Here is a 17,180-nt window from a genome sequence, read left to right as displayed (position 1 = left end):
TGATTCATTTCCATTTTTCTCCAGACACTTCTTAGGAGAAAAATGGTTCTATTTGGTGTAAGCTGACTGAATGCTAGATATGGCTAATAATAGAGTATATCAGGGTACTCTTTGTTTTATAGGTAGGGTAAATAGAGTAGCCAGCATGGTACCAATAAAAAGCTTCAGGTTATTCTGTCATGATACGACTGGAATAACTGATACCTTGAAGAGTTTTTGCATTCCCCCACTTCAGATTAGCTAGAAAGTTGATATTTTTCTGAAAGGAATTATGTTTGTTCCTCCTATTTAATCTCCAGGAGGAGAAAACCCAGCATTTTATAGTTGTAGAGTCCTGTTCCCTAAATTGAAACCAGTCTACCATTTCAAGGATCATCTTTAAATCTTCTATAAATTATTAGAAAGAGATTGGGCTACTACTGTTCTTTGCTGTGTGCTCTTTTTTTGTTGAGGTGTTTGGTTTTTTTGGTGTTTTGTTTGTTTTTTTTGTTGGGTTTTTTTATGCATGTCTTACTGTTTTGCTAATTTGATGACCCAACCTGCACTAACTCACCTTCCTCGTTTCTATCACAGGGCTTTCCACCTCGACTGCCACCACAATACCCAGGAGATTCAAATATTGCTCCCTCTTCCAGCGTGGCTTCTATTTGCATCCCTTCTACAGCCCTATCCCCTCCCATGCCGACAGAAGCACTGGCTACACCGGGTTACTTTCCTACAATGGTGCAGCCTTTTGTGGAATCGAACCTTTTGGTTCCTGTGGGCAGTATAGGAGGACAGGTTCAAGTATCCCAGCCAGCAGTGAGTTTAGCACAACAAGCCCCCACTACATCCTCCCAGCAAGCAGCTCTGGAGGTAAATGGAATAACTGCATGTTTATATATAAAACATATATACACATGGGATAAAAATGACAAAGAAGAAACGTAGGTTCCCCTATTATAGAACTCATTTGGAGACTATTTTCAAACTAACTTCTAAATGACTTTTTCTTACAGCAGAATGAAATGCCAATGTGGGGGCCTTGTTGCCACTGGCTGTTCTGTTGGGAAGTGAGTGTGCCTTGGAGAAGATTAACCCTATTAGCACTTCACTTCTCTAGCTAGTACTTTAGCCATTATTCTTATCCTTTCACAAATTCTTGCCATTGGCAGTCATAAAAGTTATCTTATCCTGCTGTGCTCCCAGTAATCATTTTTGCCCTACTAGGAGAAAGATCTGAATCATCTTTGCACTTTGCTCTGCCTGCCCTGTTGCACACTTCTAGGAAGATGCTGGCTGCATGCAAGTTGTACTTTCTCACTACCTAGCAGCTGTGTCGGCTGATGTCGCACCATGCAGTCTATACCAGAGACTTAGCTTTAGAAACTTCCTTTGGAATTGTAAGACCACTGTCTCTAGATGCTGAATACTGAGAATTACTAGTAAATTTAGTGCTTCTGGGACTTAGACGGGGGGATAAGGGGAAAAAAAGAGCTAATCGGAGATGATGAATAATAAATAAAATGTATTACTGCCAAGATTTGCATTATTTCTATTTACAGAGTACTCAGGGAGTCTCTCAAGTTGCTCCTCCAGAGCCAGTTCCAGTGGCACAGGCACAGCCTACCACTTTGGTCTCTTCTATAGATAGGTACGTAAAAGTAAAATTCTCCTTCCTTGGCTGGTAGGTAGGATGATCTAAAACTTCAAAATATTAAACCTTTAAACACTGAACTTTTTTTTTTTTCAAAGTGCACATTCAGATGTTGCTTCAGGAATGAGTGATGGCAATGAGAATGTCCCATCATCCAGTGGAAGGCATGAAGGGAGAACTACAAAACGGCATTATCGAAAATCTGTGAGAAGTCGCTCTCGTCATGAAAAGACTTCACGTCCAAAATTAAGAATTTTGAATGTAAGTATTACTAATTTATGGGTTTTAATTTCACCCAATAATATTGTTAAATTCCATATTTTTATAGAAAGGCATTATTTACCTTTAGAAAAAGAGTTTTAATGTGTAGACAGAGACTTCACATTCCTTCCAGACCCTTCAGTGGAAGATGAGGAAGTAGTGCAAGGGCTGATATTTTCTTAATGTTTTCTTGCTACCAGTTTAAGAGGTAAAGTACCAACAAGCCTTCAAGGAATAGTGGTGACATCAGGCTTAAGTTCAAGTGATAATCTGCATTCCTTTCTCAAATTCAGTAACAGCATCAAATATGGCTTCTGCAATATTAAGTACCTTTTCTTTTTCTTTTTAGGTTTCAAATAAAGGAGACCGGGTAGTGGAATGTCAGTTAGAGACTCATAATCGGAAAATGGTTACATTCAAATTCGATTTAGATGGTGACAATCCTGAGGAGATAGCAACAATTATGGTATGTCTGCATTTGGAGCTCCAGATTTTGCTTTAGTACTTTTTCAGTATCCACTGCCCAAAGAAAATAATGTGGTATTTTGTAATCTATTTTGACAGTTACATAGTTATTTCATCGTGAATGTAATTAGCACACCAAATATGTGATTTAGAGATATTTTTGTCTAGGACATGTGTAACTCTAGGTATTGAGCTAATTTACATAGCAAATAAATGATGATACAGGTGGTATGCAGATAGGACAGAAGTCACGAGCAAGTGGCAACTGGAGTGACTTAAAACATGAGTAACACTCTACTAATCAGACCAACATCACATTTCTTGTGCAGGTGAACAATGACTTTATTCTAGCAATGGAGAGAGAGTCATTTGTGGATCAAGTACGAGAAATTATTGAAAAAGCTGATGAAATGCTCAGTGAGGATGTCAGTGTGGAACCAGAGGGTGAACAGGGATTGGAGAGTCTGCAGGGAAAGGATGACTATGGCTTTGCAGGTTCTCGAGTAAGTTCACTACCATCCCCATAGAGAAGCTTTTAAAATAATGCTGTGGTGTTAAATCTGCCATGCACAATGTTCAGTGATACCACATTACATCTATGACTATGATTATCAAACATTTCTGTTCTTTCTGCATGTGGCCATTTGCTTTGCCCAATCTTGAAGATTGTGTTTGAGAATGAATTTGATCACTTTTGTTTGTTGTAGAAATTGGAAGGAGAGTTCAAACAACCAATTCCCGCATCTTCCATGCCACAGCAAATAGGTGAATTTCCTTTCTTTCCATGTTTGCTTTTACCTTTGACCTAAGAAGTTGTATACTAATAATGAAATCTTGAAGCTTCGTGTTGGTGACAATATATAAATAATGCAATTACATGGTTTTGTTTCTTTTTAACCAGGCGTTCCTACCAGTTCTTTAACTCAAGTTGTTCATTCTGCTGGAAGACGGTTTATAGTGAGTCCTGTGCCAGAAAGTCGATTACGAGAATCAAAAGTTTTCACTAGTGAAATATCAGATACAGGTAAGGAGTTGCTTCTACCACAAACCTCTATTAATCCTACAGCATTTCTGCTATATTAGAAGGTTGGTTATTAAGCAGTAGTTCAAATAATGACATAAAGAAGAGTAGAAAGTTGAGATTATAATCAGTAGACAAACATATGGGGGAGAGAAATAGATGATGAATAGAGGGGATTAAAAGGCAAGAGCCAGAGAGGCCAACCGCACTAGATGCAGCCTGTGTAATAGATGCTGTGTCCATATGGTAGTATGCGTTCATTTCTCCATTTAGGATTATTGTAGATACTTTGTGGTGACTTTTTTTTCCTTTTTTCCTCTTCATTAAATTTTTTTGCCCCTCGAAATAGATATTCATACAAGCTAACTTATTTTGATCAAACTGCTCTTTTACTTTGCTGTTTTAGAGCCTGTCATTTCCTTAGGAGAAGTTTTAAACCTTGTTGGTATGTGGCAATGTCGGTAATCCAAAAATAGACTGTTAGGACAATTTTGAATCCACCCTTTTAAAATGGACTGGTTCTGAATTTTGTGTTTTCCTTTGCAGTTGCTGCCTCTACTTCTCACGGCGCTGGAATGAACTTGTCTCACTCTGCTTCATCCCTTAGCCTACAGCAGGCCTTTTCTGAACTTAGACATGGCCAGATGACAGAAGGGCCCAACACGGCACCTCCCAACTTCAGTCACACAGGACCAACGTTTCCAGTAGTCCCTCCTTCCATGAGTAGCATTGCTGGAGTCCCAACCACAGGAGCAGCCGCCACACCTTCAGTATCAGTCCCTGCAACTAGCAGCCCTCTTAATGACATTTCCACATCAGTAATTCAGTCTGAGATTCCAGTGCCCACTGAGACAGGGATTGGTGGAGTTGCCACCGGCACAGGTGTGATACCCTCAGGTGGTCTCCCTGTACCACCTGTATCTGAATCACCAATATTTTCCACTGTGGTTTCAAGCATCACAGTACCCTCCGTTGTCTCGATGTCAGCAACATCCCAGCCAGTTCAGGCTCCCACACCTGGGAGCGCTGTTTCTAGCATAGGCACTTTGCCCTCTATACCAGTTTCAACAGCTTTAGCCCCTGCAGCGGGCAGTGCTGCTGCCCCGGCTGCTAAGCCTCCACCTGTACCATCTCAGCAGGCGGCAGGCAGCACTGCTGGGGCAGCCACGTTAACATCTGTTCCTGTCACCATTCCATTCCCAAGCGTAGCTTCACAGCCCTCTCTGCAGCTTAGCAGTAGCACCTCTGCTCCAACTCTAGCTGAAACAGTGGTGGTCAGTGCACACTCGCTAGATAAAACATCTCATAGCAGTACAACTGGATTGGCGTTGGCCCTCTCCGCATCATCTTCTTCCTCCCCTGGAGCAGGATTATCTAGTTCTATTTCTCAGCCCGGTGGGGTGCATCCTTTGGTCACCCCATCAGCTATAGCTTCTACTCCTGCCCTTCCTCAAGCAGCAGGACCTACTTCCACACCTTTATTGCCCCAAGTATCTAGTATCCCACCCTTGGTACAACCTGTTGCCAGTGTGCCTGCCGTGCAGCAGACACTAATTCATAGTCAGCCTCAACCAGCTTTGCTTCCCAACCAGCCCCACACTCACTGTCCTGAAATAGATGCTGACTCACAGCCCAAAGCTCCTGGAATTGATGACATAAAGACTCTAGAGGAAAAGCTACGGTCTCTCTTCAGTGAACACAGCTCATCTGGAGCCCAGCATGCGTCTGTCTCACTGGAGACGTCACTGGTAGGAGAGACCACTGTCACCCCAGGAATCCCAACCACTGCTGTTGCACCAAGCAAGCTCATGACTTCCACTACAAGTACATGCTTACCACCAACCAGTTTGCCATTAGGTACAACTGGTTTGTCAGCTATGCCAGTGGTCACACCTGGGCAGGTTTCTACCCCAGTCAGCTATGTGTCAGCCCCAGTCAGCACTACACCAGGAGTGAAAGCTGGAACTGCTCCATCAAAGCCACCTTTAACTAAAGCTCCAGTAAGATTCTTGTTTTGAAATAATATGATAAATATCATTCTTTCCCCCACCCCCATAAATGCATTTTTTTCAATTCAGCCTTGGAAATTAGAAGTGTAGTTATAAAGATAACTTGGCCTGTATTAGACATTTGATATTCATTAAATAAATTGAAAATGATTTTAGGATATATGACATTAAACACAAGATACTTTTGAAATATGGCAGGATTTTCTAAGAGTGTATAATAGGTAAAATACAGACATTTCTTCCTAATTGGTACCAGCTAAAGAAATCTGTATCCCAAAAGGAAGCTAAATGCTTCTGCTAGCAATTATACATACTAATAGCAGTTCACAGCCTTTGTTTCAGTGAGAATGAAGCAAATTTTCTGCTTTGCTTAGATTCCACAGATACACAATTTGGGGTTTATAAAAAATTGGAAGTTGGCAATGAATTTCATATAGAGGAAAAAAGAATCTAATCCTGGGAATAAAATAACTACAATATGTTTTCTAATTCTGCTGTGGTGGATTTCCTCTCGTTCTGCCGTCTTCCATCTTCCTGATCTGCTTCAAATAACAAGGCTGTGTTTTTTCTACTATATTTTGTGCTTCACTCATCTTTCTGCTTTGCCATGGATTGTAAAAATCTTTTTATAGTAGGGTAATAATAGAGGCTTTGTACAAATTGTTTGATAGTATTAGATTTCTGATGACTTTGTTATCAGACTTGACCTTTGGTTATTTCTGAATTGTATTGTTTTCGCAGTAAAGTGATGATAACTATACCAAAACGGTGGCTTGAGAATATCTGGACTGTGCTTCTCATGTCCTTAAAGCCTTTGATTCTGTTTTCCCTAGGGAATAACCTTTTACTAAATTTTCCTATTCATCTTATTGGTATGCGATAGTAACCCCTCTAATAATAGCATGGTTATAATGTCCTTTATTTAAGATAGATACCAGAATATAAGCCAGGTGACAAGCATGGCTTAACTATAGATACATTTTACTCTTTCTACATTGGAATTAGTTGATTTGCTCTCCAGTGTGCAGTCTTTACTCTTAGTGTCTCATGGACTTGAATTTCCCTTCATTGTCTGTAGGTGCTGCCAGTGGGTACTGAACTTCCAGCTGGTACTCCACCCAGCGAGCAGCTGCCACCTTTTCCAGGACCTTCACTAACTCAGGTGCCCTGCCCCAAGCCTTGGCAGATTTCTTCTTGTACCCCTACTTTTCTTTCACAAAGCTTATTTAAATTCTCCATTGCATGATCTTGGCTTCTGGCTCCTCTTTGGTTTTGACTTAGTAACAACTTTTTTCTAAAGCAGTGTAGCTAATTATCCAGGCCCTATTTAAAGTGAGAAGCTTCATGGTTCTTTTGTTTATTGATATTGCTTCAAGGTCTAGAAAACATTTGGTATTAATCTTTTTTCATATTTTATGAAGGAAGAAAATGGCAGGGTTTACATTTAACCAGACAAATATAACTCCTATCATTCACAGTTTTGTAGAGTGAAATTGCATCTAAGGACTGAGATTAGGTTCTTGACTATTGTGGAAGAAAAAACTTACAAGTAATCAAAATTAACTTTGAAAGTTCCTTAAGAAAAGATATCACACTGATAGCTGATAATGCCCCTTTTCTGTGAGTTCAGTCAACCAGTTTTTTCTTGAATGTTTCACATTTCTTTTGACAACCTCATAAAGTAATTGGCTTATGTATAGGTGGAAATAAGGGTCATGCTTCATGAAAAATATGTATTATATCTTTCAGTACAAAACCCACCCGGCTCAGTTAGCATGAGATTACTCATCCAGGAACTGACACCAATGACATGAATGTTAATTTCCTATCTCACACTCAGTTCTGACATTGGTTAGAACTGCCTGCAATATTTAAATTATTGTTTCCCTTTCCCACCCTACTCCACCACCCCACAATTTAGTTGAATTCCCATAAGGAAAGTACTTACTATGAATTCATTATAACCCTGAAAAAGCTCCTGCCCTGAAACAAAGTAGTAAACACTGAAACTAAATCAGTGATTTATTTTAAAATTGTGTCTAAGGAAAACATGATGAATTTCTAACTTGAGAAATCTGAATTTATCCCTACTTATATAATCCTAGATGTACTGTAGAACATAACTTAAGGAACTGGCCTGAATAAAGTAATAACTCCAAAGAGAACTCACTCCACCAGCCATTAAATTTTGGAAAAAATACGTTGTGATATTCTGTAAATGAGAGGTTTTACACCTATTTTCTCATTAAAAACATGTATTCGGACTCCTAAGAGGGCTCAAATGTGACAAGAAAGAGCCAATAAGATCGGGGACGGGCTGGTAGTGAGGGTAAGTGGATAATGCCTGCATATAGAGGGAGAAAGATAAATGAAGCCTTCAGAAGAATAGGTTGATAGAAGCCAAGATAGATGTGGGATTACAGTCTGTGTCAAAGGTAAAAAGTTAACGGCCTTGGGGTGGATGGTAGTAAGACCTGGTTAACAGGATGAAATGTCCAAACCTCCAGTTCCTTCTAGCTGCCATCTGTAGGGTGTAAGAAGTATAGATTATTAAGATTTAAAGAAAATAGTACCCCTTGATAGTGACAGGATATGTTAATGCCATTCATAAGGACAAGTTCTCAGAAAGATGTACCAAACTGAAAGGAAAATAGGGAACATGTGATAAAATTAATCTACTGATAGATCTTGATAAATTTATCAGAATTTTTTTTAAGATTTTATTTATTTATTAGAGGCAGAGTGAGAAAAATAGCAAGAGAGAGCATGAGCAGGGAGGAGAGGGAGAAGCAGACTCCCCGCTGAGCAGGGAGCTGACATGGGGATCGATCCCTGGGATCATGACCTGAGCCAAAGGCAGACACTTAACTGAGCTACCTGGGCACCCCTATCAGAATGTTTTTAAAGAAAGGACAGAATGTTTAACGAGAGGACAAATAGAAACTTTTTTATCACTTTAAGTAACATCAGACATAGAAGGTAAGGAGACTTCAAAACTGGAAAAACATAAATGTAACTGAATTTCTCTAAGGCTTGGGGAATTGACATAAATCATTCAAGCAATATAAGTTAAATTTAGTATATTGAGTTTTACATTCAGTGAACAAATATTACGTTGTGTCAGTCTAAAGCATCAAACAGTATTCCTATATAGATTGGCTACATATAGTGTCTCTGACTATGCCAGAGCATCCAACCGTGTTCTTATATAGTTTGGCTCTATATATGCTGGATCTGACTCTATTTATTGTGCTTGTTTTTGTTCAGTCCCAGCAACCTCTGGAAGATCTTGATGCTCAGTTGAGAAGAACACTTAGTCCAGAGACTATTGCAGTGACATCCACAGTTGGTGTAAGTTTTGAAAATCTTGACATCTTTCCATAACCCTAATATATCATATTCCCAGAGCATATACTGGTAACCTGTTAATACCATTAACACCTACAGAGTTAAAAGTATTAATTCAGAGTCTTTGCTTGTTCCAACAAACAGAAATGAGGCAGATGAATGTAAGATTAACGACTGACCCAGTGGTGTAACTATGGAAAAGATTTTATTTACTTGAAAAATACTTTTCTTGTCTTACCTCTGGTTAGAATTATAAATCCTATGGATTTTGCATTTATGCTTTGGAGGAAGCTGTACTTTAAAAGTTTTAACTTCTTCCTTTTAAGCTTGTGACACAATGTTCTGATTAAAACCTTTTTTCTGTGAGTATCCAAGTTATACTCTTAAGTTCTTAAGTATCCCATGAGAAAAATGAAGAAAACAATATAGAAACAACTCAGAATTTCTTCCTTTTAAAAATCTTTTTTTTTTTTTTTTTTTTTTACATCAGACTTCTTTTTAGGCTGGGAAAAAAAAAATAGAAAACTCCCTTGGATGTGTTTCTTCACATATACTATATTTCTTTTGCCCTTTATAAAGACCAGAGGAAAGGCCGCATGGCAAAAGTTTAAAGAGTGACTGAAGCTAGGGATTTTGTGGTATCTGTGTGTATGTGTTTTGCAGCCTATGTCCGTGGTGGCTCCGACAGCAGTTACGGAAGCAGGAGCACAGCCTCAGAAGGATGGTGAGAAGCATCCCTCTTCCTCTTATGTTACCATCTCTAGTCCTCTCTGTAAAGTTATAGGGGTTACTATTTCCAAGACTTTCTTAAGAATGTAGGTGTATTTGAAACCGTTTTAAAAATCATTTTTCTGAATTTCATAGCTGAGGAGCATCAATACTAACATCTAGAACTTGTCGGATTAGCAAATTGATGAATCTTTTATGTTGTGTTTGTTTGTTTTCAAAGGGGGCATGCAAAAGGTAATGATAGTTTCTTGGAATAAGTCCCTTTGTTATTAGCTGGGCCAGATACTTGGTAAGAGAGAGAAGGAAATTCAGGCATACTTACAAAAGTTAATTTACCTTAAAACCTCTTGGCTTTTGTGACACTAGATAGAGATAGAGATAATCTTAAATAACATGGATGGTAGAAATACAAATATAAGATTTTAATCAGTTTAAGCATTTTTTTATCTATTTCTGGAGTCTTTAGAATTGGCATCATATATATAGTCTCTTTAGAAAGACATATTTCCAACTTAATTTTGTAAAAATAACCGATACCAATAATTTAACATTTTCATGAGCATGCACTAGGTCATAAGTTCATATCAACTACTTCTTCTCTAAAGTTTTGTTGTGAATCTCTTTTCATGACATCACCGTGAATCCCCCAGAAGCTAGGAAATTTAAAGCTTTTATTTTCTGTTACCTTTTCCCTTAGAACCATTTATATTCAGAAGCAGAAATAGTTCACGTGACTTGTACTTATTCAGTGTGATTTTGTAGAGCACTTGCTTAATATTGTTCCTTTTTATATAGTTTATCCATTCTCCTCACTACCACCTACACAGATAGATTTCCCTGTGTAACTATTAATAAGATTTACCTGGAATGCTCAGCTTTCTTTCTTCCTTAAATTCTAAATTTCACTTCAAACCTCTCTCAATTATTTTCAAGACAATTATATTCTGAATTAGCTCTCTCCTTTTAAAAGAGGTGACTTGAAAATCAGTTGACAGACCAGAAAAGTCTAGAAATGCACAAACTGTAAGAGAATGTAGAGCATGAAAACAGTGGGCTTTCAAATCAGTGACTAAATGTTGGGATGTTTCAGTAAATGCTTTGTGACAACTGGACAGCCATCTGGGAAAAAAGCAAAAAAATAAATCACCAGCCTCAGCCAAAATAAATTCCAAATGGATCAAAGATGGAAAATGATTTTATAAAACAGTACTGTAACAAAACATGAAAGGAATCTTTTTCTTCTCCTTTTTCTTTAACTGTTGAGCAGGGTCAAAAAACTTTCTATAAAAGGCCAGGAAGTATATATTTCAGGCTTTGGTGGCTGTGTAGTCTCTGTCGCAATTACTCGAATCTCCTGTTGTAGCCCAAGAGCAGCATAGACGGTACACGAATGAATGAGTTTGGCTCTGTAGTCTAGCAAGATTTATTTACAGAAACAAGCTGTGGGCTGAATTTGGTCCATGTTCATAATTTGCTGATCCCTCATACAGAGAAAGGTGTTACTACTACATTTAATACTCAGCCCAGAAGCACAATAGATTCAAAATTTTGTGCATGGAAAAAAAATGCCATCAGGTCCAAAGATAATGAAAAACTGGGTTGGGGGGGGTGTATTCATATCACAAAAAAGACTAGTAAGTGATAGCATTTCTTACCTCTCACTGGTAAATTCAGAAGTTTAATAGCCACCAGTGACTTGATACAACCTCTTTGGAGATCAGTTTAGTAATGTCTACAAAGTTTTAAATGGGTATGATTCAGCATGTCCATTTTTAGGTATTTATTCCACAGATCTATAAGAAAATATTTGTTAGAGCACTTTTGTAATAGCAGGTTCTTAAAAACTTAAATGTCCATCAGCAGAAGTCTGCTTAAAATATGGTACATTTGCATACGTACAGTAGGCAGACAGACCTAAAACACTATGCAGCCATTAAAAAGAATGAGACATCGATGTGGAATGCTCTCCAAGATACATTGTTAAAATATCAAAATCAGTGTTGTATAAAATACAACTTACTAGTTGTGTAAAATAAAGAAAATGCTGGTATATGTCTACATTATCTCCAGAAAAGAAAAAAAAAAACCCTCAAATGATTGTCCCTAGAGAGGAGGACCCAGGTGACTTTAAAGTTGCTCAGAACTATTTATCAGTGATTCTGACACTTGTACTTCCTGGTCTAGGATTTTTGCCTAGGTATTGCCTAAACCAGTTTGTCATAGTGATTTTCATTTAAAAATGGGTCTTTAATATGCTAGGTAAAATCTCATCCTTTCTCTTCATTTACTTATATCTGTCTTTGAGTTAAAGAATGAGTAATTGAATTCTGACTGCCTGTTAACCAAAGTTTTTGTAGTATCTCTTGTGTTGTCCTTGCCTCAAACAATTTTCCTCACCTGATACATAGTTTTATTTTGCTGTGTTTCTGGCAAAAGGGAAAGGAAGCTAACTAAAGAAAGATGCAAGTTTAATTTAAGTTCTTTTTCTCCTCATATACTTGTTTCAGTTTCTCAGATCGTAGAAGGTCCTGTCCTAGCAACTAGTTCAGGAACTGGTGTTTTTAAGATGGGACGATTTCAGGTGAGATAACCACTTTTCCTTGCCTTGATTTCCTCTTTGGGGTGAATAAGTATGTAATAAAATTATTACTTAACTTTGGGACATAATTGCCAATTTAATGATACATCTCTGTTCTTTAGCTCTTTATCATTTTCTCCTCTTAAAAATAATACATGCAAAAAAAAAAAAATACATGCTGGGGTCCTTGGCTGGCTCAGTTGGAAGAGCGTGTGCCTTGAGGTGGGGGTCATGAGTTCGAGCCCCACATTGGGGGAAGAGATTACTAAAAATAAGTAAATAAGTAAACTTTAAAAAATAATAAAGAATTAAAGAAAATACAGAATACTTAATGTAGTAAAGAAACCGTAAACTATCTACCCACCCCCCCCTTCCTCTTTCAGGGTTTACTTTTTAGGGTGTGTGTTTCCTTCCATTCCTTTTTCTGTGCACATGTGTGTATCTACAATTGACCCTGCTGCTTCTCTGAATGGTATTTCATGGCTTTTTCCCCCATCTTTTTTGTTTACCTAACTCATTCTCCTGTTGTTAGTCATTAGGTGGTTTCTGATTTTTCCAGCATAGTAAGGTAACAGGAAACATTTTTGTATATAAAAACACTTTCCGTGTTTAGGATAATTTTTTTGGATTAATTTCTGAAGTGAAAATCCTGCATCAGGTGATACCATATCATTAATTTTCCCAGCTGGTCCAACCGGTGATTTTTACTTTTTTCACAACTGCTTTCCGGTTATTCTCGGGATAGCACTGGGAGTTGGGGTAGTAGTGGATCCTCCTTCTAGTCCCATTCAGTTGTGTTGATTCTTGATGCTTAGTTGGCATTTAACATTTATTGGATTTAATGTTTGTAGTTTTCATATTCACAAGCAACTTTCAAGATTCTATTCCCTGTTATTTATATTTCCACAAAGACATAAATCTAAGCCCTGTCTATAACATGAGATATGAAATAAATTATTTACTTAGTAAGCTTAGCCAGCCACTGAGAGTCTATATACCTAATCTGTACATCTCAGTACAGATACGTTGTTCTCTATAATGGTATTCCATTTATTTTCACAGTGAAGATGGAGGGACTTACGTAAAGACATCCCAACCTATTCACTGGGAAATAAAGTAATTCACTTTTTTAAGATTTTCTTTTTTAAGTAATCTCTACACCCAATGTGGGACTTGAACTCAGAACCCCGAGATCAGGACTCATATGCTGTACTGACTGAGCCAGCCAGACACCGCTCAGTTTTTTTTTATGGTCCATTTAAAAAATTGAATATGGGGGGCTTTGTTTTTTAATCTCAGTTTGGTCTCTTTCTGTCAGGTTTCAGTTGCAACGGATGATGTCCAAAAAGAGGGTAAAAATAAGTCAGAAGATACAAAGTCTGTTCATTTTGAATCCAGTACTTCAGAGTCCTCAGTGCTATCAAGTAGTAGTCCAGAAAGTACCGTGGTGAAGACAGAGCCTAATGGGATAACCGTCCACGGCATTTCATCAGATATGCCAGATAGTGCCCACAAAACTCCGGCCTCAGAAGCAAAGTCAGAAACTGGGCAGCCCACCAGGGTAGGACGTTTTCAGGTGACAACTACAGCAAACAAAGTAGGTCGCTTCTCTGTATCAAGAACTGAAGACAAGATCACTGAGGCAAAGAAAGAGGGACCAGCAGCATCTCCTCCTTTTATGGATTTGGAACAAGGTGTTCTCCCTGCTGTGATACCAAAGAAAGAAAAGCCTGAACTATCAGAGCCTTCGCATCTGAATGGTCCATCTTCTGACCTGGAGGCCGCCTTCCTTAGCAGGGATGTGGATGATGGTTCAGGTAGTCCACACTCCCCCCATCAGCTGAGCTCCAAGAGCCTGCCTGTCCAGAATCTAAGTCAAAGCCTTAGTAATTCATTCAACTCCTCTTACATGAGTAGTGACAATGAATCAGATATCGAAGATGAAGATTTAAAATTAGAGCTGCGAAGACTACGAGAAAAGTAAGTGTATTTTCTTCTGTGAAAGAATAATGGCAGAACTGTATTAAGACCTAGCTCCTGGCGCCTAGATTAGTATTCTTTTTACTGCAATATGCTTATATCTCATTTTTTTTAAAGAGAGGATGATACGCAAAAGCTAATTATCTGAATGTAGTTCTCATTAGGTCTCTTATATTTATAAGGACCCATAGCATTTCTACTTCTAGAACTTCTTCACCTTTTGTTATTGTTGTTTTTGTTAATAGCACTCTTTATCGTTATTAATCTAATTTATTTACTAGTCTACCAAATGAATCCAGTAATGGCACTGGGATGTAGATATGTTGGCAGGTTTTATAGGTCATATTTGACGAACTGGGTCAGAGTAGCAATTCAGTACTCCTGTATATAGCCTCAAAAGTCAGGAAGCCTTTTCTCCTAACATCAACTATTTGTTGTTGGTTAGGAGCTTGTTGGAATTTGGCTTGGGTAATGGAGGCCAACAATATGAGATGACGAACTAGAATTTCAAGGTAGTAGAAATTAGGTGAAGTATATTGGGGGGGCGGATCATGAGTAAGTAAATACTTGAATGGAGGTTAAAGAACATGTTATTAAATCTTAATCGAACAAAAGTGGTTATAATGTTTTTGAACTATATTTGGTTATCTTTCATAGACATCTTAAAGAGATTCAAGATCTGCAGAGTCGCCAGAAGCATGAAATTGAATCTTTGTATACCAAACTGGGAAAGGTTCCCCCTGCTGTCATTATTCCCCCAGCTGCCCCCCTTTCAGGGAGAAGAAGGCGACCCACTAAAAGCAAAGGCAGCAAATCTAGTCGCAGCAGTTCCTTGGGGAATAAAAGCCCCCAGCTTTCAGGTAAAAAAGCCACGGACCAGGTCAGCCTTGGCTGTCCCATCTTTTGTTTCTGTCTCCAACTCTATATGTAACCTATTGAACATTTGTTGTTTTTGTTAAATTTGAAAGGAGTTTGACTTCCCTAATATTTTTGCTTCCTTGACTTTCCACTCCCCCTGTTTATAATACCTCTTTTTATTGAGTCTATGAAAATAGATTGGATGAGTACAATGGCTTATTCCATTGTGATCCATATCACTACCATTTATGGTTGTCCTTAAAGATAAATAATTTAGCATTACCTGGTTACTCATATAATCCACATTTCACCAAACTCACAGGCAAATGGAAGAAAATACACTGTTCTTTAGTAAAGTTCAGGTAGATTTTTCCTTTCAATGAATGAATTATTCATAATTGCCACTGGGATGAATGTAAATTTCATATATGTCTTAGGTGGTAATTTTCTTGATTAAAGTTATTATTTCATTTATCTGTATTGAAATAAAGAACTTGCTAGTGGTTATAATAAAAAATAGTTAAATTGCAGTATCTTGTAATGAACTATAGTTTGTCTATTTTAATTATGATAGAATTTTTACCCTTTGGTGAAATTATGACAATGTTAACATAGTTGAAAAGTGAAAAAGACTGAAATAAGTTTGTACCCATATTTACTCTCCAGGTCTAATATAAATATGTTGGAAAGCAGTTGCAAACTTCTTAGCAGCTTTCCATTCTTTGGAAGCTTTCAGAAACCCAAACCTTTTCTCTAGCACAGTAGAACCAATTCAGTAGTGGAAATGTGATTATAAGGGATATCAGCTAATTTAGATCCTGATCCCAGTTTTGACATACTTTCGAGTGACCTTCTATTCCACCAGTTGGTAGAGAACAGACACATTCATCAATTTCAAGCCAGTTGACTAGGGGATAAAAGGCGCCTGGCACAAATAATTTTAAATATGCATTACTCTGTAGGCACTTACATCAGTTTTGACACCACTTCTGTACTGGATCTGACACATGCTTGGCAAAAAGACTAACCAGAGACTACCCACCAAACCAGTTGATGTTGTGCTCCAACTCAGTATTTTATAATAGGGTTTAGGAAAACGTTTGATCATGGAATTCTCTCATACCCACTGAATGTTCTGCTCAGCTGAGAGTTGTGAACCTTCTAGTTATCTAAAGCTACCTATAGCCCTATTGCCTGTTGATTCTCATTTCATTCTTCACTTCCCCTCCCGGGAGGGAGGCCTTTGTTCTTTCATCAGTTATAGCTTCTGACCTGTGGTCAGTCACTTAGTGGGACACATTAGAGGAATAAGAATAGTGCCTATTTTAAGGGAGTTGGGAGGGCTGTACGTGTTTCCTCATGCCACTTTATCTTATGGCAGGTAACCTGTCTGGTCAGAGTACCACTTCAGTTTTGCACCCCCAGCAGACCCTCCACCCTCCTGGCAACATCCCAGAGACTGGGCAGAATCAGCTGTTACAGCCCCTTAAGCCATCTCCCTCCAGTGACAACCTCTATTCAGCCTTTACCAGTGACGGTGCCATTTCAGTACCAAGCCTTTCTGCTCCAGGTCAAGGTAAGCAATCAAAGCAACCATCGTCTTCTAAAAACTGCCGTATCTGTGGCAAAAGCCTGAAGAGTAACCTGTTGTTAAGGTCAGTTGAAAAACCAGCTGACCAGAGCACAGCCTGTCTGTTGCACACTTACGGATCTTGAGCTGGAAGGGGAAGTTGGGTAATGATTTGGTTAGGTGAACTCATTGCTCTTATCCGATGAAATTGCTTTTTCTAAAGGATTACAGCAAAAAGTTGCATTTGTGACTTATGTGAGGACTTTAACCAAATTACTCATTTGGGATTTGGAATGTACACTTCAATACTAGACTGAGATTTCCTGAACCAAAATCAAAGGAGTTTTAGCAGTTTCTGAAAGCTAGTACATTTCTTAGCCAATGCAAACTTTTTAAACTTTTAAGTATGGGAGTAGCACACTAACATAAATAGCCCTACAGTTCAATTGTTTATCTGTAATCTACTTCCTAAATATAATTGTATTTACTAATGATCATTCAAAACTTTCCTGTTGAGGATAGAGCTGCTAGCAAGAGTAGAACAACAATTAGAAGGACTTAGGTATCTGGGTGGAAAAGAGTAGAAGATATAGGTACCTCACTTAGGGGCTTTTGCCACAATATCACAGAAATTAAAGATTAGATCGTCTCTTCACAAGATGAATAGACTTGCTTGGTAGGAGTGCAGACTAGCTGGCATTATTCCCACTGGGAGGAGCTTCAGC

The 17,180-nt window shown here is 38.3% G+C and overlaps 1 protein-coding gene across 14 annotated transcripts in view; it reads left to right on the top strand.

Moving 5' to 3' along the window:
- Positions 1-17,180, top strand: part of WNK1 (WNK lysine deficient protein kinase 1) — a 151,751-nt gene that overhangs the window by 125,446 nt on the left and 9,125 nt on the right. For 9 of the 14 annotated variants that reach the window (XM_087855528.1, XM_087855520.1, XM_087855519.1 and 6 more), the window contains 15 exons: positions 574-855; positions 1,545-1,633; positions 1,735-1,897; positions 2,247-2,363; positions 2,692-2,865; positions 3,070-3,127; positions 3,264-3,386; positions 3,930-5,383; positions 6,471-6,554; positions 8,660-8,743; positions 9,404-9,464; positions 11,977-12,050; positions 13,366-14,027; positions 14,685-14,887; positions 16,267-16,461. In XM_087855528.1, the coding sequence (XP_087711654.1) occupies positions 574-855; positions 1,545-1,633; positions 1,735-1,897; positions 2,247-2,363; positions 2,692-2,865; positions 3,070-3,127; positions 3,264-3,386; positions 3,930-5,383; positions 6,471-6,554; positions 8,660-8,743; positions 9,404-9,464; positions 11,977-12,050; positions 13,366-14,027; positions 14,685-14,887; positions 16,267-16,461 (3,823 nt within the window). The remainder of the gene's footprint in view (positions 1-573; positions 856-1,544; positions 1,634-1,734; positions 1,898-2,246; positions 2,364-2,691; positions 2,866-3,069; positions 3,128-3,263; positions 3,387-3,929; positions 5,384-6,470; positions 6,555-8,659; positions 8,744-9,403; positions 9,465-11,976; positions 12,051-13,365; positions 14,028-14,684; positions 14,888-16,266; positions 16,462-17,180) is intronic. The other 5 variants (XM_087855527.1, XM_045774643.2, XM_087855524.1 and 2 more) reach the window with 4 other exon arrangements.

This window comes from Ursus americanus, chromosome 25 (assembly GCF_024610735.1).
Source record: "Ursus americanus isolate L20-20 chromosome 25, mUrsAme1.1.p, whole genome shotgun sequence".
NCBI lineage: Eukaryota > Metazoa > Chordata > Mammalia > Carnivora > Ursidae > Ursus > Ursus americanus.
The sequence above is the reverse complement of the archived record's forward strand: the minus strand, read 5'-3'. Positions and strand labels throughout refer to the sequence as shown.